General features: G+C 47.9%; 3 protein-coding genes across 4 annotated transcripts; 2 read left to right on the top strand and 1 right to left on the bottom strand.

Moving 5' to 3' along the window:
• Positions 1-963: 963 nt before the first annotated feature.
• mcm3 (minichromosome maintenance complex component 3) lies at positions 964-6,585 on the top strand. Of its 2 annotated transcripts, XM_037450179.2 has the most exons (17): positions 968-1,568; positions 1,779-1,891; positions 2,172-2,380; positions 2,466-2,596; positions 2,695-2,933; positions 3,013-3,121; positions 3,203-3,356; positions 3,458-3,589; positions 3,671-3,879; positions 3,962-4,136; positions 4,216-4,342; positions 4,418-4,568; positions 4,654-4,794; positions 4,866-4,966; positions 5,047-5,120; positions 5,272-5,368; positions 5,670-6,584. In XM_037450179.2, exons 1-17 carry the CDS (start codon positions 1,158-1,160, stop codon positions 5,866-5,868), a joined length of 2,772 nt encoding a protein of 923 aa, XP_037306076.2. In that variant the 5' UTR covers positions 968-1,157; the 3' UTR covers positions 5,869-6,584. The 2 variants fall into 2 exon arrangements, with proteins under 2 accessions (XP_037306075.2, XP_037306076.2); XM_037450178.2 differs by having other exon boundaries at positions 964-1,568; positions 4,216-4,568; positions 5,670-6,585.
• A 2,535-nt stretch (positions 6,586-9,120) lies between these two features.
• On the top strand, positions 9,121-11,501 carry il17a/f3 (interleukin 17a/f3). Its single transcript, XM_037449924.2, has 3 exons — positions 9,121-10,252; positions 10,334-10,477; positions 10,822-11,501. The coding sequence occupies exons 1-3, from the start codon at positions 9,855-9,857 to the stop codon at positions 10,952-10,954; spliced, it is 675 nt and encodes a 224-aa protein (XP_037305821.1). The 5' UTR covers positions 9,121-9,854; the 3' UTR covers positions 10,955-11,501.
• Positions 11,502-12,833: 1,332 nt separating this feature from the next.
• Positions 12,834-19,261, bottom strand: stmn4 (stathmin-like 4). Its single transcript, XM_037449926.2, has 6 exons — positions 19,134-19,261; positions 16,366-16,430; positions 15,879-15,974; positions 15,546-15,751; positions 14,715-14,906; positions 12,834-13,824 (listed from the first exon to the last, which is right to left on the bottom strand). The coding sequence occupies exons 2-6, from the start codon at positions 16,376-16,378 to the stop codon at positions 13,765-13,767; spliced, it is 567 nt and encodes a 188-aa protein (XP_037305823.1). The 5' UTR covers positions 16,379-16,430; positions 19,134-19,261; the 3' UTR covers positions 12,834-13,764.
• Positions 19,262-19,739: the final 478 nt, after the last annotated feature.

Raw genomic sequence — 19,739 nt, 5'->3', positions numbered from 1 at the left:
TATTTTATTATTTCATCTATAGCCAACATGGTTGCAGACGTAACCAATTATTTCAAATACAATCTGTGATTTATAGTTAAACTAAAAATGTAAGCTTTGCTTGTTAGAACATTTTTACATTGACTTTATAAGGATTTAGTGGCTCAAATGTAGACAGCAGCTCTGTGGATGATAAATAAAGAGTTCCAGGTGACACTGGACTACTATTCAATTCAATTCAATTCAGTTCAATTTTGTATAGCCAAAAATTACTAATTAGCCTCAGAGGGCTTTACAGTCTGTACACATGCAACATCCTCTGCCCTGAAACCCTCACATCGGCACAGGAAAAACTCCCCAAAAATGAAAAAACCCTTCAATGGGGAAAAAAGGGAAGAAACCTTAGTGAGAACATCAGAGGAGGATCCTTTTATCAGGATGGACGGACTGCAATGGATGTCATGTGTACAGAATCAACAATGTAAAAGATGTACAATACATTCAAATCCTACAACAGAAATGATACAACTACTAGAAGAGCCCTGGAGCAATGCTTTCCACCCTGGGTCCTCTTGAAGGGGTTGAAAGCATGTCCTTCTTCCACTGGTGATGTCACTGAACGTCTGTTCATCAGGCAGAGTCCTTCTGTACCAAATGTGCTCTCCACTGATTAAAGCCCAGCCATATCACCTCTGGAGAATGCAGCAGAGTACTGAGTGGCTGGTGTCACCTGCGCTTTGGTCATAAAGCCCCACTGCTTTCAGAAGATGAGACTCAATAGACGCGACTCATCCCTCACTGTGTTTGTTCCTCCTTCACATTCGAGAGGCTGTTTAATTCTGCCCTCCATGCTAGAGAAGCTCCAGCCAACTCTCCAAGGTTGAACATTGTTTAGTCCTGCATTCCACAGTAAATTAAACCACAACATTGCACACAGAGAATATCACCAATGAATCAAAGCAGGTCAGAAATGATCAACATCTGCACGCCATGGCCTGGGCAAACAGAATTAGTCATGAATCCTTCATCCATCATTACAAAATATAGCGTGCCTGTGACCAACAGGTAGCGTGACGTCACCAAGCCTTCTATAATCGACTATGATGACTTCATGCTAGAAAAACAACACGTAAATAAATGAGCGGTTACTGCCACGTGTCTGTATAGTAACGTTCAGAATGCTTTGCCACATGTTGTTGTTAGACAGAACCAACATGTCTAACGAAATGTGTTCACGACGTCACAGTCTTCCGGCGTTACTTTCCCGCGAGTTCATGAAGGGGCGGGGCCATGTACGGCTACGGTGCATTCTATTGGACAGCCCGACACTCACCCGCCGCCTGTACAAAGCACGTGTGCAGAGTGGACCAATCGCTGGCTGCGCCCTCCTCCCGACCGGCACGCAGTGGCGCGAAAATCTCCTCAGTGTGTCGTCCGGCTGCAGCGGAGTCACCCCGTCCCGAGCTGTGCTACTTTTTAATATCGTTTCAGAGGGCAACAGACAACATTCCGCCATGGCAACCGACGTCGCAGATGAGCGGGAGATGAGAGCGGCCCAGCGGGACTACCTGGACTTTCTGGATGACGATGTAAGTCCGCCATTTATCCGGTTCAACCGTTTGTTGTGGCGGAGCAATGAGAAAACACGCGGTTATGACGAAAGAACGAGCAGTCCGCGCGCTGCTGTCGGTTAACGGTAACTAACGTTAGGTGACAGCGGTCACAATCTAACGACCCTAACGCTTAAACCAGTGGAATCCTCGTGTCGTGTTGACAAATCCCGTGTCCTTCTCCCGCAGCAAGACCAGGGGGTTTACCAGAGCAAAGTCCGGGACATGATCGGGGAGAACAAAGCGCGACTCGTCGTCAACATCAACGACCTCAGGAGACGCAACGAGGCCCGGGCTGCAAAGTGAGTCTCAAAGTGTGTGTGTGTGTGTGTGTGTGTGTGCGTGTGTGTGTGCGTGTGTGTGTGCGTGTGTGTGTGCGTGTGTGCGTGTGTGTGTGTGCGTGTGCGCGCGCTACCAAACCAATGATCTATTGCATGGGTGACCCGTAGTGTTTATTGTAGTTTAACGCGCTCTCGCAGCCCTGAAACTACACCGTGAGTGTTTTCGTGCCACTGTGTTAATTCCCGTTGAAAACCTCAAACTGCTGCATGGTCACATCCTCCGTCGGGTCCTCTCTGCCAGACTGATGAGCAACGCCTTCGAGGAGCTGCAGGCCTTCCAGCGCGCCCTGAAGGAGTTCGTGGCCTCCGTGGACGCCACCTACTCCAAGCAGTATGAGGAGTTCTTCATCGCCCTCGAGGGCAGCTTTGGCGCCAAGCACGTCACCCCCCGCACCCTGACCTCCCGCCTGCTGGGCAGCATGGTGTGCGTGGAGGGCATCATCACAAAGTGTGAGTGTGTGCGCGCCCTTCATGAAGTGCGTGTGTCAGACCGGTCCAGCGGGTGTTAAGAACCTGTCCCTCGGTGCTTCTTCAGGTTCCCTGGTGCGTCCTAAAGTGGTGCGCAGCGTCCACTACTGCCCGGCCACCAAGAAGACCATGGAGAGGAAGTACACCGACATGACCTCGCTGGATGCTTTTCCCTCCAGCGCCATCTACCCCACCAAGGTAACTATCATTGTATCCTCTTACACCCCCCTCCCCCCCCCTCCCCGGATCCTGCACCCCAACCAAACCCACATCGCCGCCTGTCTTTGTGTCTCCAGGACGAGGAGAACAACCCGCTGGAGACGGAGTTCGGCCTCTCCGTCTACAAGGACCACCAGACGATCACGGTGCAGGAGATGCCGGAGAAAGCCCCGGCCGGCCAGCTGCCCCGCTCCGTGGACATCATCCTGGACAACGACCTGGTGGACATCGTCAAGCCGGGAGACAGAGTCCAATCCATCGGGACATACCGCTGCCTGCCCGGAAAGAAGGGAGGGTTCACCTCCGGGACGTTCAGGTGAGACGGGATCCAGCGTGCAGCAGAACCTCAGTTTCCCTGTGTTCTACGTCACTAATGACCCGTCCATCTGCCTCAGGACCATCATGATAGCCTGCCACATCAAACCCATGAGCAAGGAAGTGTCCCCCAACTTCTCAGCTGACGACGTGGCAAAGATCAGGAAGTTCAGCCAGAACCCCCACTTGGTACGACCTCCTTCTATCTGATCGTTGCTGACCTGCTCTCCATGAGAATGAATGAATGAATGAATGGTCTCTTGTGTTCAGGATGTGTTCGATCAGCTGGCCCGCTCACTGGCTCCCAGTATCCATGGCCACGAGTACATCAAGAAGGCCATCCTCTGCATGCTGCTGGGCGGCGTGGAGAAGGTGCTGGAGAACGGGTCGCGCATCAGAGGAGACATCAACATCCTGCTCATCGGTACCCACTTTTCCTAAGCATGAACCTTTTTGGTGTGGGGGGGGGGGGGGGGGGGGGAGGAGCTTATCAGTCACGCCTTATCACGCCTTGTTCTTCACCAGGCGATCCGTCGGTAGCCAAGTCCCAGCTGCTGCGTTACGTGCTTCACACGGCGCCCCGGGCCATCCCCACCACCGGGCGGGGCTCCTCTGGGGTGGGTCTCACCGCCGCGGTCACCACCGACCAGGAGACTGGTACGTGATCCATGCTGGTGTGCAAACATTAGTGGTGCGTCCTTTGCCCCCACACACTAACTCTCGACCCCCCCCCCCAAGGTGAGCGGCGTCTGGAGGCGGGGGCTATGGTGCTGGCCGACCGCGGCGTGGTGTGCATCGACGAGTTTGACAAAATGTCCGACATGGACCGCACGGCCATCCACGAGGTGATGGAGCAGGGCCGCGTCACCATCGCCAAGGCGGGCATCCACGCCCGCCTCAACGCCCGCTGCTCCGTGCTGGCGGCCGCCAACCCCGTCTACGGCAGGGTGAGCCGCCGATCCGACCCCCCCCCCCCCCCCCCCATCCCCCTCGTTTTCCAGGGGTTAACCCAGCTCTCGTCTCGTGCAGTACGACCAGTACAAAACCCCCATGGAGAACATCGGCCTCCAGGACTCCCTGCTGTCCCGCTTCGACCTCCTGTTCATCGTGCTGGATCAGATGGACGCCGAGCACGACCGCGAGATCTCGGACCACGTGCTGAGGATGCACCGCTACCGCGACCCCCGCGAGCAGGAGGGAGCAGGTGCTGTGCGCAGCGGCTTCTTCCTGCAGCTCTTTGTGTCTCGGGGGGCCACCTGTTTGATTGCCTTCCTTTTGTTTAGCCATGGCGTTCGGTGGAACCGTAGACGTCCTGGCTACTGAAGACCCAGATGCAATAGTGGAGGAGCACGAGGAGCTGCAAATCTACGAGAAGCACAACAACCTGCTGCACGGAAGCAAGAGGAAGAGGTACGCACGCAGCTGGAGAATAACCCTAAACGGTGACCATAAGCATGGAAGCAAACAGCGTGTCCTTTGTCTCAGGGATAAGATTGTGAGCAAGGAGTTCATGAGGAAGTACATCCACATTGCGAAGGCGGTGACCCCTGTGCTGACGGAGGAGGCAGCCAAACACATCGCAGAGGAGTACTCGCGGCTGAGGAGCCAGGAGCAGATGGGTGCCGACATGGCCAGGGTGAGCGGCCGTGTTGTGAAGGACGGTCCTTCTCCACAGCAGGCATTTAGACTTTGCTCTGACCGTGTCCCCTTGTCCTCCCCAGACGTCCCCAGTGACGGCCCGTACGCTGGAGACGCTGATCCGTCTGTCCACGGCACACGCCAAGGCCCGCATGAGCAAAGCTGTGGAGCTGGAGGACTCGGAGGTGGCCGTGGAGCTGGTGCAGTTTGCCTACTTCAAAAAGGTCCGTCCCTCTAGGTCTGCTCGAGAAGGGATGATGTGAACAACGCTCACACGGTCTGGTTTCCTCCACAGGTCCTGGAAAAGGAGAAGAAACGCTCGAGACAAGAGAGGGACTCTGGTTCAGAGGAGGAAGAGGAGGCCTCCACTCAGAGTTCACAGAAAACCACAAAGAGGTGATGTACAGCCGCACGGCATGCAAACAAAAGGTTACCAACCCAACATGATTGCTCACATGGTCCTGTGCGTCCTGCAGAGGGCGCCGTGGTTCTCAGGGCGCTGACACCTACAGCCCGTACGACTTCAGCGAGGAGCAGGAGGTCCCTCAGAGTAAGGATCGCCTTTGTCTACCTTCTCCTGTTCTGTCCCTTTTCTCTACCTTAAGAAAAAAAAAGGAAAACACAAATTTGTATGTTTGCCTGTATGAACTTGGTATCATTCTTAGTGTACCAAGGCTCACGTGGGTCCTTCTGCTCTCTAGTTCAGGCCGGTGCTCAGAAAGCAGCTAAGGGACAGCGGGAGGAGGAGCCTATGGACACGGCGTCAAAGGCTGGAGACTCTGAGGTCTCCGCTGAGAGGTGAGTGGCGCTTTCAAACAAGAGTATCAATATATTATAGATCACTGCCATAAACCACCCATGAGTCAGTGACCAGGGCCCTGTTCCTCCTCCAAAGGGGGGGTGTCTTGTCTTTCCTTTATTCTCTGATGTATATAATCTAATCTTGAAAATGATCCAGCACATCGCCAGCTACAAGAAACAATTTGTTTTTGTAAATAGCATCCGTTGATACTACTGTGAGATGCGTTGCAGTTTTCCCAGTGGGGGGGGGCTGTACGTGACGTACTGGAGACCTAACCGAGTCTGTGCTCTCCTCCAGGCTGAAGGAGTTCATGTCGTCCCTGTTCGACGTGTTCGAGGCGGCTCACGCTCAGTCGGTGAACATGGCGACCCTGACGGACGCCATCAACAAGGGGCGCGAGCGGCGCTTCACGGAGCCCGAGGTGCGCAGCGCTTTGGCTCGCATGCAGGACGACAACAAGGTCATGATGGCCGACGACATCATCTTCCTCATCTGAGAGGAATAATCAGAGGACTGTCCGTCACACGTCCTGATTGATCCCTTTGTGTCGCTGACATGAAGCGAACCTGGTCTGTGACGAGGCCTGATGGTCTCAGGCAGGTTGTTCTCCTGGTGGAAATGCTTCCACTTACCCTCCATGTGTGAGGTCTGGGTTTGTAAATAGTTGAAAAGCGGTTTTGATATTGTAGTTGTCTATTGAAACATTAAACATGTGACAAACACAATTTGTTTAAGTGATTGACAAGCAGTACATCACAAGATGCTACTTCATGGAAAAAATAAAACCACTCAATAAAGATCTGATTATGGGTTTAAGAACACTAGGCCTAGGTTCGACTGGTACCTACTGAAACGCAACGCAGAATGTGGTGCTTGTTTTCGCTTCCTGAGCCGAATGAGGAGCTTAATTTACACACTGACTTTTGCCTAGCACTTGTGTAGCTGCAGCGACTCGCTAACCATCTACCTTCTATTCGTATTTAAGTTAGTGTTTCCCTCTGTTATTAAAGTCTGCAGTTCTTTCAAAGCGCACGTGCACAGGAAAGCACAGCGTGATTCAGCATTAATCCTAAATGAAATGATTAATAGTCCCCAAATTACAATGAGCTAATGGATCCACTTCAAGGTCTTACAGAGGAAACGACAAGTTATTGTGCATTGTTCAACTCAAACCACATTTTCAAAACTTCACACATTCAGCAGCACACAGGTGTTGCTTTCAGACAAAATGCGTCAATCAGCACATTTTGTCATTCGTACTCCACAAAAAACTACACATTTGCATGTTATTTTTCATACGCTTAACACTGCTTTCAAAACTGATGAAACCACATTCAAATTAGAATGATAATTGATATATACAGTCAGCACAACGACAGTCCTAGAGAAACCTAAAATAAGGATGACGCAATTGTACACTGTACCCTTTGAGAGAAAGTTTCAGTGTGTCCAGGTGAGATGTTCAGTAACCGAACAGGGTGCATGCAGCTATGCAAACTGTTACTAATTACTGTAAAACTGTTATTTAGAGGGTGAACTCCACATACTTTTATCTATGTGGCAACACGACGCAGGGGAAGAGATGTGATTGGACAGAGCAGCCGTGGATGTCCCAGGCCAGAGAGGAGTGTGCATCATGAAGGGCCCCTCGTTGGCCCCTACAATACAGAGACACTTATTTCCTTTCTGAATGACCTGCGTAATGACCTGTGCCAGCAGAGGAGAGAAGGCAAGGGGCTTCAAACTGCCCTACCTGGTTGAGTGGCATAATGTGGCCTTCCACCAGTCTGTTGCAGTCACAGACTGGTTTGCAGCACGTCCCAGGATGTCAGTTTGACACTTTTGTACAGTCGCTAGGACACATTTCTCAATACTCAAAACTCTTCACACAGAAGTATATGTGGGCTACACCGATTCTCATTGCTTTGGCACAAAGTACATTCAATGACTACATCTTTCAAATGACATCATTTCTTTTCTCACTCAGACACAACGACCAAATCTCTGTCTACCTACAGGCCAACTTGCACATGATAACGTACGGCTTTCCAAACTGTTAAACTTATGCTCAAAACAATAACATAATACAAAGAAGTAGAGAATGAACTTGTGGTTCCTAGAGTTTTAAAAAGTAGGATGGGGGCCAGAGCCTTCAGTTATCAAGCTCCTCTTTTGTGGAACCAGCTCTCGGGGGGCAGACTCGGTCAGTTCATTTAAGATAAAGCTAAAGGGATGCAGAGAGAAGAAATCAGCCAACATTTATAACTGTATGGGACAATGTGGCATTTCACCACCGAGTGGTTTGCAGTCCATCCTAGAATGGTGTCACTTTTCCTCCCACCTTACTCTCCATTCCTCAACCCCATAGGGGAGTTCTTTTCCTCATGGAGGTGGAAGGTTTATGACCACCATCCACATGACTTTACTGGAGGCAATGAATGCGGGGTGTGGAGACATTTCTCCTGGAGACTGCCAGGGTTGGATCAGACATTCCAGAAGATTCTTTCCAAGATGCGTTGCCAGAGAGGACATCAGATGTGATGTTGATGAGAACTTGTGGCCTAATGCAGGAGAGAGGGAGGACTAGAACCTTCACAGGACTACAATCAGTGATTAGACCACAGTGTTGTTGATGTGTTGATTATTTTATATTTTGCTGTGGAATTTCAGAATTTGTTTCTTTTTTGACCTATTTTCACAAATAAAGTATCATATTCAAAGAAAACAAAAGAATTCTAATTCCTTCTTCTTCTGTTGGTCTGGGTGACTTTTGGCCAAAATGAATCTTGGAAAGGCAGACAGTGTGAAGAGTTTTGAAAGTGTGGTTTAAGTCTTGAAGAAGTCTTGTTAGCAGTTGAAACAAACTGTAAAGAAGAGTTCTGGGAAATTTGATTTCCCAGAACAGCTGCTCTGAACAGGTCTGTGTGGGAGGCCGCCCTCCCCCCCCCCCCGACACACTGCTGTGCTTCACGGATCAACATGACCAAACCGGATTACGTTTCAGCTGGTGGTTGGTTCGGGGGGGGTCCACATACCTTCTCTGCACCCACAACCCACATCACAGACGTTGGGTCTCCCACTTTGGCCCCGGTGATGTCATGCTGCTGTGGTTCCGATGGCCCCAATAAGAACTCTCGACACCCACGGCTGACTCATATCACGGATGGGACCAAAGGCTGCAGCAGCCTCACCTCACATCACTTTGACTTTTGGAACTTGCTTCCCACACGATCATAAGAAGTCGTTGGAGTCGATGCTGCCGATCAGCAGCAGTTGGTTCTGGTAAAGCGCAATAAAAGAAAAGCTTACATTTGAGATCTTTTTGTTTTTATGTCTGAAAGCAATAGCACAAAAGCATTAGCTTCGTGGTATCCATGTGAAGATGGATATCAAGGAACACTGATACGAGGTCCTTCTGCCTGTCGATGTTTGATCCTCAGCATTTCCTCTGAGGGAAGCTTGGATTGCGACTCTTTGCCATCTGATCAGGTTTATATCAAAAAGTATATTTCCACTCTGAAGTGCAACTTCGCTGCAGGAGTCCAAACGTTACCACCACGTCCAGGGTCAACAACCTATATTTCTTTTAGGAGACTGACCTAATAAGGGCCTCACTGCCAAAGGGGCCATGGAAATAAGCAACCTGATGAGAGTGGGTCCTAAAGCCTGAAGGAGAAGCTCTCCCTGTGGACCCTGTGCAGCTGTTTCAACTGGAGGATCTAAAGCGCCGCCGTGTGGGTCACAATCTGAGTGTCTTCAAGATGTTACATGACTGGTCTGCTTCTCAGTCCTGCTGCAGCGTGGATGGACACGGAAAAGAAGGTAAACCGCCCCCCCGGCCCCCCCAATCAGCACTGTGGGCCCGACTCATCTCCTTGGATGAGCAGCTCGACTGTGGATGGGAACCCGTTGGACCTGATGATAATATACGATAGTACACAGTGTTCAGCTGGGTTTAGGAGTGGGCTTCAAGCGTAACGTTGGCCTGCCGGGCCTCATCCAGGAGCCGTGCTCCAGTTCGGAGGCTCGTCTCTCACATGATGCAGGAGGAAAGAAGATGTTATCAGAGGGTTTCTGCTGATTCATTACCAGAACCGTCATCAGCGTTTCCTTGACCTACATCTCTCAGGCTGCTGGCGGTCTGTAGGTGTACGCACTGTTCTTCTACATGACTGAAGAATCAAAGTTCAGGCCTTTTTCTTTTGAAAGCACGTCATGAATCATTTTATTTTGGTTTGGTGGTTCATCACATCAAAAAGGGAGCTTCACACCTTCACACCTGGCTCATCACACTCTCTTCTAGGAATAAAAGGCCAAACTGGAGCAGAGTAAAAAGAACAGTGCTTTGTGCGAAGAAAAATAACAAAATGATGTTAAGCTGCCGAAATCCAGTGCATGAAGACAGCGTGTAATGCAATGAGAAAGTAATAAAAAGTCAAAAGATCTTATCTATAGATCGACATCGAGTGACAGTCATAGCGGATGTGCACTGCCGAGGTTACCAACACACACCAACACACACCAACACACACCAACCCAGCGCGCCTGCATATAAACACAGGGAGAGACACAAGGAGACGAGCAGGAGGCCTCAGCGTTCACACAGAGACCCAACATGCTGCTGGTGAGTCACTTTCATCCAACGAGGACAGCGTTCCGTTTCTCTTTGACGTGCCGTCTGACCCACAAAGCTGGTGTTCTGACGTTCAGGTGCTGAGAGCTCTGCTGGTTGTGGGCCTGGCGGTCTCCTCCAGGTCGAGGCAGGGATCCAGACTGGCGGGCACGTCCATGAGACTGGTCCTAGATTCCTCCGTGCGCCCTCAGTTGGGCAGGTCCTCCTCGAGCATGGCCAACATGTCCCTGTCTCCGTGGACGTACAGGTGGGGCCTCATCGGCTTTCTCGGTTCTAGATTCAGAACCTTCAAAGCCGTTCCATAGAGATGTGTTTCCTCCCTCTGCAGAGAGTCCTGTGTGGAGTCGCGGTTACCTCGGCAGATCTTCCACGCCGTGTGTCTCACCTCCGGCTGTCTCAGCCTGCACGGGGGAGGAGAAGACGCTTCCCTGGAGGCCAAACCCATCTACCACCAGGTCCTGGTCCTCCACAAGTGAGCCCTGCAGTTCTTTGATCTGAAGAAGTGTGTCCACCGCACTCAGTGAGATGTAGTCGTGAGATGAGAGCATTTCTTTCCGCTAATCTCAAAAGCATCAAACTATTTTTCTTTAATCCCAGTAATCTTTTCAAACTAAATTGCATATGCTGTATATTTTTTTAACTATGACCTTAATACACCGAATACTAACAGGAGACAGGTATATTTTCTCCTTGTCTTGTAAATAATGATGCTTTAGATGGGCTTCTTCCCCGTCTCGTCTCTGGGATTCCATTTGATGAGCTCATGATGTCCTGCGTTTCCCGACTAGTCCTCACTCATTTCTCCCCCCACTCCAGAACCTTGATGCCGAGGTCCGGTAACAGCTCGAGGAGAAGGTACAGCTTGACACTGGGCACGGAGGTGATCTCGGTGGGCTGCACCTGTGTGAGGCCCAGCGTCGTCGCCCGCAGGACCAACCTCACACTCTGACATCTCAACGGAGTCATTAGACCCCTACTGACACGGTCACGTCCACATCACCGAACACACACTTCCTGTCATTGCCTCAGGTCAGAAGGGGGCTAATATATATCTGTAAAGGCTTTATGAATTTTTGGGAGGGGGGGGGGGTCTTAAAAAAAAGGAAACTAATGTCTTATTTCTCTTATTTTGCATGATTATTTTATGCATGACATGTATTTATGGCATGTATGTATTAATTTATTAATAACAATATGTTGGAGAATTGATGTGAAATGAGTAATATGATCAATTTGAACTCATAAGGGTCTTGTAAAAGTTCAGATGAATTCATGCATGATGTCAATATATCTGTCGATGGCATGTTTAATGGTCTTGTGTTTCATGCAAAATAAAGAAACATGTCATATAGGGAGTGTACAGTGAGTCCTTCAAATGACTTAAGTTGACTCCTTTCTGACGGATGTTGCTCTCAGACTACTTTAGTTTCATATTTACTAAAAAGAGAATTATTATTGACTTCACATTGTAGCATTAATATGCCAAATGTAACAGCAACATACACTCACCGGCCACTTTATTAGGTACCCCATGCTAGTAACGGGTTGGACCCCCTTTTGTCTTCAGAACTGCCTCAATTCTTCGTGGCATAGATTCAACAAGGTGCTGGAAGCATTCCTCAGGGAGTTTGGTCCATATTGACATGATGGCATCACACAGTTGCCGCAGATTTGTCGGCTGCACATCCATGATGCGAATCTCCCGTTCCACCACATCCCAAAGATGCTCTATTGGATTGAGATCTGGTGATTGTGGAGGCCATTTGAGTACAGCGAACTCATTGTCATGTTCAAGAAACCAGTCTGAGATGATTCCAGCTTTATGACATGGCGCTTTATCCTGCTGAAAGTAGCCATCAGAAGTTGGGTACATTGTGGTCATAAAGGGATGGACATGGTCAGCAACAATACTCAGGTAGGCTGTGGCGTTGCAACGATGCTCAATTGGTACCAAGGGGCCCAAAGAGTGCCAAGAAAATATTCCCCACACCATGACACCACCACCACCAGCCTGAACCGTTGATACAAGGCAGGATGGATCCATGCTTTCATGTTGTAGACTCCAAATTCTGACCCTACCATCCGAATGTCGCAGCAGAAATCGAGACTCATCAGACCAGGCAACGTTTTTCCAATCTTCTATTGTCCAATTTCGATGAGCTTGTGCAAATTGTAGCCTCAGTTTCCTGTTCTTAGCTCAAAGGAGTGGCACCCGGTGTGGTCTTCTGCTGCTGTAGCCCATCTGCCTCAAAGTTCGACGTACTGTGCGTTCAGAGATGCTCTTATGCCCACCTTGGTTGTAACGGGTGGTTATTTGAGTCACTGTTGCCCTTCTATCAGCTCGAACCAGTCTGGCCATTCTCCTCTGACCTCTGGCATCAACAAGGCATTTCCGCCCACAGAACTGCCGCTCACTGGATGTTTTTTCTTTTTCGGACCATTCTCTGTAAACCCTAGAGATGGTTGTGCCTGAAAATCCCAGTAGATTAGCAGTTTCTGAAATACTCAGACCAGCCCTTCTGGCACCAACAATCATGCCACGTTCAAAGTCACTCAAATCACCTTTCTTCCCCATACTGATGCTCGGTTTGAACTGCAGGAGATTGTCTTGACAATGTCTACATGCCTAAATGCACTGAGTTGCCGCCATGTGATTGGCTGCTTAGAAATTAAGTGTTAACGAGCAGTTGGACAGGTGTACCTAATAAAGTGGCCGGTGAGTGTATGTATTTCATTACTCCCTGATCTGCATTATTAGTTAGAATTACCTTTGTTTACTGTGCATGCAAACCATCCACGAACACAGGAGGAATGAGGAGCACCAGAGATCAGTGAAGCCGTTTTTACTGACCAAGCCAAACAGATACAATCCACCCAGCAACACATCTACAGCAAGGAAGACTCCCCAGTTACACACGTCACACCCCTCAATCAAGTCAGTATGACTCAACAAGCTAAATGCCATCTTTCTGTGGGACTTATTTTGGTTTACATTCATTTGATCAAACACTGACCATCAGTGACACACGAGGCAAAGTACTACATCCAACCGGGGACTTCTGGGTGATGTGTATGTGTGAGTTGTGCTTAACGGGATGAGAGAAGTGCGATCAGTGTTCTACATCTAAGATGATCTACAACTAGACACTAAAAGATTCTTACAAAGAGCGGGAAATGCAGTGTGCAGCAGAGCTGGATCCTCCCCTTTTATTGAGTCCCCCCCCATTCTTCCCTTTGATATTCATTCAGGCTTCCCAGCAGACCGTCACAACAAACCCACAAAAAGCATCACAGCAAAGGGATTTTTTTTAAATGGTTTTCTTTTTTTAACGAGGGAACCAGCAGAAGTGAGTGTGTTACTTCCTGTTTGTGTGTATTGTACTGAGTGTGTTCTGTAAATCACGGTCGGATGGAGTAGAAACGGTTACCACAGATCACACACAGCTCAGATACACAGGAGGTTAGAACCACAGCCACCATTTGTGCTCCAATTCCTCACCAATACACCATTGCCGCACCTGGTGTCTTTTATTTGAATGCCCCACTCGGCCCCCCCTCGGCCATGTAGCCTTTTACACACAGACAGATGGAGTTTACAGCACACAGCAATTTCAAAACCTACTGTTCCCATTAGTTCAGTTGCTTTTGAGTTTCTTTTTTATCTTTACTGCACCGTTTGGATTTACATCATTTAAAAAAAAAAATTATACCAATCATAAGACCCTCTGTCCCCCCACTCTCTATTTTTTTTCTCTTCATCTACCGGCAGGCTTCCTCCTTCATCTCCTTATTCTTCCTCACTTCCTCTGCGTGTTTGTCCTGTCAGAAACACAGAGACGTGGCAACGTTAGCATTCAAAATGTGTCAGCATTAATGAGGGGGGACGACGACTCAGCATCTCGTCATGAACAAGTAAAAGCTTTTCCACCTCATATAATATTCATGATTACTGACCACGTGAACCACATTAGAATGTAAACGCAAGTCCAGTTCATTTAGGGTGACCTCAATGGCACATCCAGATAGATAGATAGATACGCTCATACTCAGAACTTCCTCTTATTAACAAGCTGCTGCTGGGTGGATTGTTTTATCTCTGAATTGAGCCAGGGTTCTTCAATCCTAATGCTAAGCTAGGTTAGCTGGCTGGTGGTGTACACATGTGTCACTGATACCAACACAAGAAAACCAAATATATAATATTAGAAAATGAACCTAGCAAACAGATGAGAAGATACAACTACCTTCGGCGCTGGAGCTGTGAGGCAATTACTTAATAGCATAAAAAGTACAGAAACAGGGGACACAGTAAACCTGGCGGTCTCTCAATATAAAAAGAAGCCTGGACCTACACTTGCTGATTAACACATTGTATTTTATCTGTTTAATCCACGCAGAAAACTGATATGTAAAAATGGTAATGTACGGTTTTCATGCTAAGCTAAGCTAAGCTAATCGGCTCTAGCTCCTTGCAGACGAGAAAGTGGCATGGAACTTCTCCTCCATCTGTTGTTTGGTTTGTCTCATTGCTGGATGTCCTCTAAATCTTTTAAATTTCTACATAACAGCCCTTACTGCTTCAATGGACAGATTTTTCATCAAATCGAACGTTTTATGCAAGCAAACAAACAAGAAAATGACCCATGATCATGTTTTTGGTGTGTTTGTGTGGATTTTTCATGGTGGTGGAACGTCTCTTATGGGCGTACCTTCTCCTGCAGCCTCTCCAGCATGGCGGCCAGCAGGGCCTCTCTGTTCTCCTTGTTGGCCTCCATCTTTTGCTCAAGCTTCTCCTTGGCATTCTTGATGAAATTGTTGTTCTCCTCAAAGGCCTTCTGGATCACCTCACGCTCGTGCTCCCTCTTCTCCGCCAGGTGCTTCAGCAGCTCGGCCTCTTGACACTGGAAACGTACAGCACCAAAGGTGAGGCAACAGGGGTATCTGCAAAAATGGTCTCCCTGCTGGTGGGATTTTGACCTATTTAAGGCCCACTACGTGGTGAAAGCTCTAGTGTGAAGGAACCAAACCTATTGAGACTTCTTCACCTCTAACAGTAAGACCCCGACTAAACACATACGTCTTTGGGGCCTTTAAGACACTTAAATAAATCTGTTCTATAGGCGACACTTGATGTTGCGTGAGTGCTTTGTTGCAGGAGACATTATGTCATCCCTCTCTTTTCAACTCTGTTCTCCTTCTGTTCCTCCCCCTCACCCCATCAACTCTTTGCTTGATGAATATGAGCCTCTGTGAGTAATTGCCCGTGTGCTTTCATGCCCCTCTATTTTTCCACCCTCCTTCTGCTTCCTCCATCCAGTCCAACACTCCCTCCCTCTTTCCTTTCATCCATTTCCAACCTATTTCCTCCTGTTGATAAATCTAGCTGCCCACAAAGAGCGTTGTCAGATGTTTGACAATGAACAAGCAGCAGCTGGAGTTTATGGTTACAAGTTCAAGGTTAGGGCCGATCAGGTTGGGTTTATCGTGGGTACGATAATAGGAAACGTCCCCCGAACCCACCCCTCCTGCGCCCCTCTCACCTTTCGCCTCTCCTCGGCCGCCTCCAGTTTCTTCTGGATCTCCTCCAGGGACGGGTCGCGACGCTGGGGCATGGAGCCATTGAGCTCTGGCACCCCGTCAAATGACGGGGGCTTGAGGATGACCTCGAAGGCCTGGCCAGATGTCCGCTTGTTCAGCTCAATTACCTCCACGTCTTTGATGACGCACCAGCCCAGGTCCACCGCATCTGTGGCCAAGTTTACAGTCTTAATTTGTGTTGGAAACAATAATTCCTACATTTCCCAGATCGATGTAGGCTGCTATATCTGGCTAGAATCATTTTTGCTGGATGTATAAAATGCCTTTATTGTTACCTTCTGCCTTGTATGTGGGCTTGTCTGCAGTCTGTGGGTTGAAGCAGGCACAGAACAGAGACACCAGGGGGAGCTCCTTGACCTTCTCTTTGTAGGCTGAGGACACACACAGTAAAGTTTCCATCGCTTGACAGGACATCCCATTCACTTACATTCATTTCCTGGAGAATTACCGTGACCCTAATAACCTGCCCTGAACCCTAAATATAACCTAAACATTAAAACAACTTTACACACACAACACACACAGACACACGCACACACTTGCTTTGTGATGTTTGACATTGTGTTGGCTGAAAGATGCCGACAGTGACTAGTCATCCTTATTGTGTTGTTGTGTTGACAGTAATACCGCTGCCAACACATGGCTGAGATGATGAATGAGCACTCTCATCATCGTCATTCCCTCTTTGGAATGGGCAGCTTCTGCAGGAGAGCTGAGGCAGCTGCAGTGGTGTGTAGGACTTTCTGCTGTGGCTGCATTTACCTGCCAGAGTCATCTTCTCACTGCGTATGTGTGACTCCCCAGGGATGCTGAAGATCCTTCTCAGTCTGTCAGAGGAAGAGAGAGAGAGGACTGAATGCACATTCAAAGGTCATATAATAAATGTGAGGGGCAGTAGCTATGGGACGACACACTGCGGATGCAAGCACCTCCCATTCGGGCTTAAGTTGAGCAACAGATTTGAATTCATGAGGACCAAACTCAGGGTCATTCTTAATTAAACACAAATTTCACATATTCACATGAGGACAATATCCCGTCCCTCTATTAATTTACCCTTAAAATGTTTATACATCACTGATTTGTGATACTTTGTCCACTCCTAAGTCCCATTACATGAGGTCTTGTTTCCAGACGCAGGCGCTGCACAACTCTCAGAAAACAGGAAGTGATAGAACAGCAACTCTGGTGGGAAAGAAGTGACACACTTCCTGTGTGTCACTTATTTGCGTAGAAGGTTTAGTATTTACCAAATGATGTCGCATTAGAAGATGACAATGAGGCTACCAAATTACTTTTAAAATATGGCTCTGTGATACAAACAGTATCAAGTGATAAGCCTTAATATTTAATGAGGGGGGAGGAGATTTAACAATACTTTAATTAAACAAGCAAACTAGTGAAAGATTTGCTTTTAGCTTTGCTTTGCCTTCAATGCCCTATTTAGTCAAAAAAAAATACAAACAACCACAATTATAGCAAATAAATACGTTATTATATTTAAATGACGTCCTACATCATTGCAGCTCATGGTTCAAATCAACAAAGACTCATACTGTATATCTTGAGAACTTACAGTATATTGTCATCTAATTAGAGGATGTCATCACATGTAGTTCCAGGTGTGGCCTGTCTGTGGCGCTGTTTACAGCCGAGGGCCACGCTAAGCTTGGCTTTGATTCAGGTATTATGGATGGAACCTGTGGCCCCCAGAACACAGGTGTTGGAGCAAAAAGGCTGAGGACTGAGGAGAGGAAATGTTCCTGTTGTGAGCCTCATTGAACCAAACAACAATTCCTTCTCCACATAATCATCCAAACCAGCTTTCATCATGTTGAGACGTAATGCACTACTTGCTTGAATAAAATATATATATATATATATATTTTTTCTTTGATGTGTCATTTGTTGGCATTATGTAGGATTTAGGAATATTTTGATTGGATTATAACATGTTTTGTGAGGTAAAACACAAGGCTAAATAAAGTTCTAACATGGTGATTGTCCACAGCACCTGTGGTGTTGGAAGGTCAGCGTGATCACTTAGTTTGTGTTAGTGATGCAGCTGTAGGTCTGCATGGCTGGATCAGAGGGAGTTACACACTGTAACTATGAATAACAATCTATTACTATGTGCAGTTTCTGATAAGAGCCATGCAACAGTTCCCCCAGCGTCCAGAACGCATGCTGAGTTGTGCAAATAGCACAGAACAGCTAACCCCTGCCAACCTTGCATTACATTTCGTATGTTGCTACACTACCTGGAATTGTGTACTTGCAGTGTTGCCACACCCCGACAGTCTGGATCAGCTGGAGAGGTGTTGGCGGTTTCTGAAGGCCAGAAATTAGCGTCCCCATGCTTCCAGTCTGTGGGCTACTGCATGTACATTTAACCCCCTAATAGAAGGTAAATACCTCCATTTATAAAGACCAATGAGACCACAGATGACAGTGGGACAGTCAAGGACACACACGTGCGACGTGGGTGTACTAATACTTTAAGATGCCCTCATACTTCTACTAAAGTATCAGTCCCATGCTGATCAGGCGGTCCAGCTGGAATACACATGCACTGTGCACACAGCTGCAGATCAATGCTTCAAGCTGCTGAGGATTTCCTGTACTTTGCTATTTAATTTGTCATCCTTCCAAAGTTAAATCTAAAGCAATTTCAACGTTTTTGAATATGTGCTTATTCTTGATGAGAGTAAGATATGAAGCTATATCCATCAGTTAGTTAGCTGAGCTTAGCATAGCTCGCTTGGTCATCTCTACTCTAGATTTTCTCTTTGTTTTTACATTCTTGCATGAATCCTGAACAAACCCGTGTGATTATTGCAGCTGCTATATCAGACAGCAACTTCAAACCACAGCTCCCATACCATGCACACTGGAAGAGAATTCCACCAATAGGTAAATGCATCTGACACCTTAACGAGCCATTTTGGTTTGACACAATTCATTGAGATTGATTCAGCAAATGGTTGTCTTGCTATCTCTTCTTACCGGATACCTTCACACTGTGCACACAGTCATTCAACCTGTAGCACGAAATACACTTTCAAAATGTACATGATCGATTTAAATAAAGAATGGGAACTTTGAGATAGTATTTGTTGAATATTCCTCTCTACACCCGATCACTATAAAGACAAAAACCTCCTCGATTTCCCAAATGCAGACACAAAGCTGTCTCTGCACACATGGCCCATCAATAATAAATGACACAAAGCGTGCAGTCTGTGGGTACACCGAGTTCCATTTTTCTTCCTCATGTCAGCAACCACTGCATAATCACTATGCTCACCCCCACCCCTTTCTCCCCTATACAACACACACACACACACACACACACACACACACACACACACACACACACACACACACACACACACACACACACACACACACACACACACACACACACACACACACATACACACACAACCTTCAGCTTTACATTCCAACACAGGAGTCCGTAAAGTAAGATGCAGATGTGTGCAGCTGTGTGTCTAGAGATGCTAACTCACCCCTCTCGGTCCCAGTGTCCTTGGCTGCTGCTGATGGACCCGTGACTACGGTTCCCCCCGTCTGGCCGCACGGATACAGGCGCCGGGCAACAGCATCAGCATCAACGCTGCCTCCATGACATCACTTTGGAGTCTTCTCATTGGTGCGAGACACGGCCAGCATCTGAGCCGCTCACCCAATGAGAGCGCAGAGGAAGGTTCGGGGGAGGGTCGGGAGCTCTTTGTGTTGAACTGAAAGGGTGGGTGGTGGATCCGCCGTTTTATTGTATGGCGCAGCAGTGTGTGTGTGTGTGTGAATATTATGCACGTTGGAGAATTGGGTGAAGTAGTGGGAGAAATTGGTGAAGCTTGGAGGTGTGTGTGCTCCTCAGCAGGGGGGATGCATGCAGAACACTCAATTATTTAGAAGTAGAGATGCTTCTGCAGTGTGAAGCACATGCAGTTCTTCATGATAACTACATGTTATAATTCTGTTCCGATCGCAAATATTCATATTACAGGTACCTGAACACTGTATTACGACACCACTATCGTAACCACTACTGTATTTTAAGTGCAGCCGTTGTGTTAAGGGCGTGTTCCTCTTGGATATCAAATTGCATTATT

This window comes from Pungitius pungitius, chromosome 20, assembly GCF_949316345.1.
Source record: "Pungitius pungitius chromosome 20, fPunPun2.1, whole genome shotgun sequence".
Taxonomy (NCBI): domain Eukaryota; kingdom Metazoa; phylum Chordata; class Actinopteri; order Perciformes; family Gasterosteidae; genus Pungitius; species Pungitius pungitius.
This window is presented reverse-complemented; position numbering and strand designations above follow the sequence as displayed.

Excerpts from the sequence above, each read along its gene's own strand:
- mcm3 (XM_037450178.2), top strand. The coding sequence starts at position 1,158 with ATGCTTTGCCACATGTTGTTGTTAGACAGAACCAACATGTCTAACGAA. Across the intron at positions 2,597-2,694 it reads GCGCCATCTACCCCACCAAG|GACGAGGAGAACAACCCGCT; the intron begins GTAACTATCATT and ends TTGTGTCTCCAG. Across the intron at positions 4,967-5,046 it reads TCACAGAAAACCACAAAGAG|AGGGCGCCGTGGTTCTCAGG; the intron begins GTGATGTACAGC and ends TGCGTCCTGCAG.
- il17a/f3 (XM_037449924.2), top strand. The coding sequence starts at position 9,855 with ATGTGCACTGCCGAGGTTACCAACACACACCAACACACACCAACACAC. Across the intron at positions 10,253-10,333 it reads CTGTCTCCGTGGACGTACAG|AGAGTCCTGTGTGGAGTCGC; the intron begins GTGGGGCCTCAT and ends CTCCCTCTGCAG. Across the intron at positions 10,478-10,821 it reads CAGGTCCTGGTCCTCCACAA|AACCTTGATGCCGAGGTCCG; the intron begins GTGAGCCCTGCA and ends CCCCCACTCCAG.
- stmn4 (XM_037449926.2), bottom strand. Across the intron at positions 14,907-15,545 it reads CGGCCGAGGAGAGGCGAAAG|TGTCAAGAGGCCGAGCTGCT; the intron begins GTGAGAGGGGCG and ends GTACGTTTCCAG. Across the intron at positions 13,825-14,714 it reads TGGAGAGGCTGCAGGAGAAG|GACAAACACGCAGAGGAAGT; the intron begins GTACGCCCATAA and ends TGTTTCTGACAG.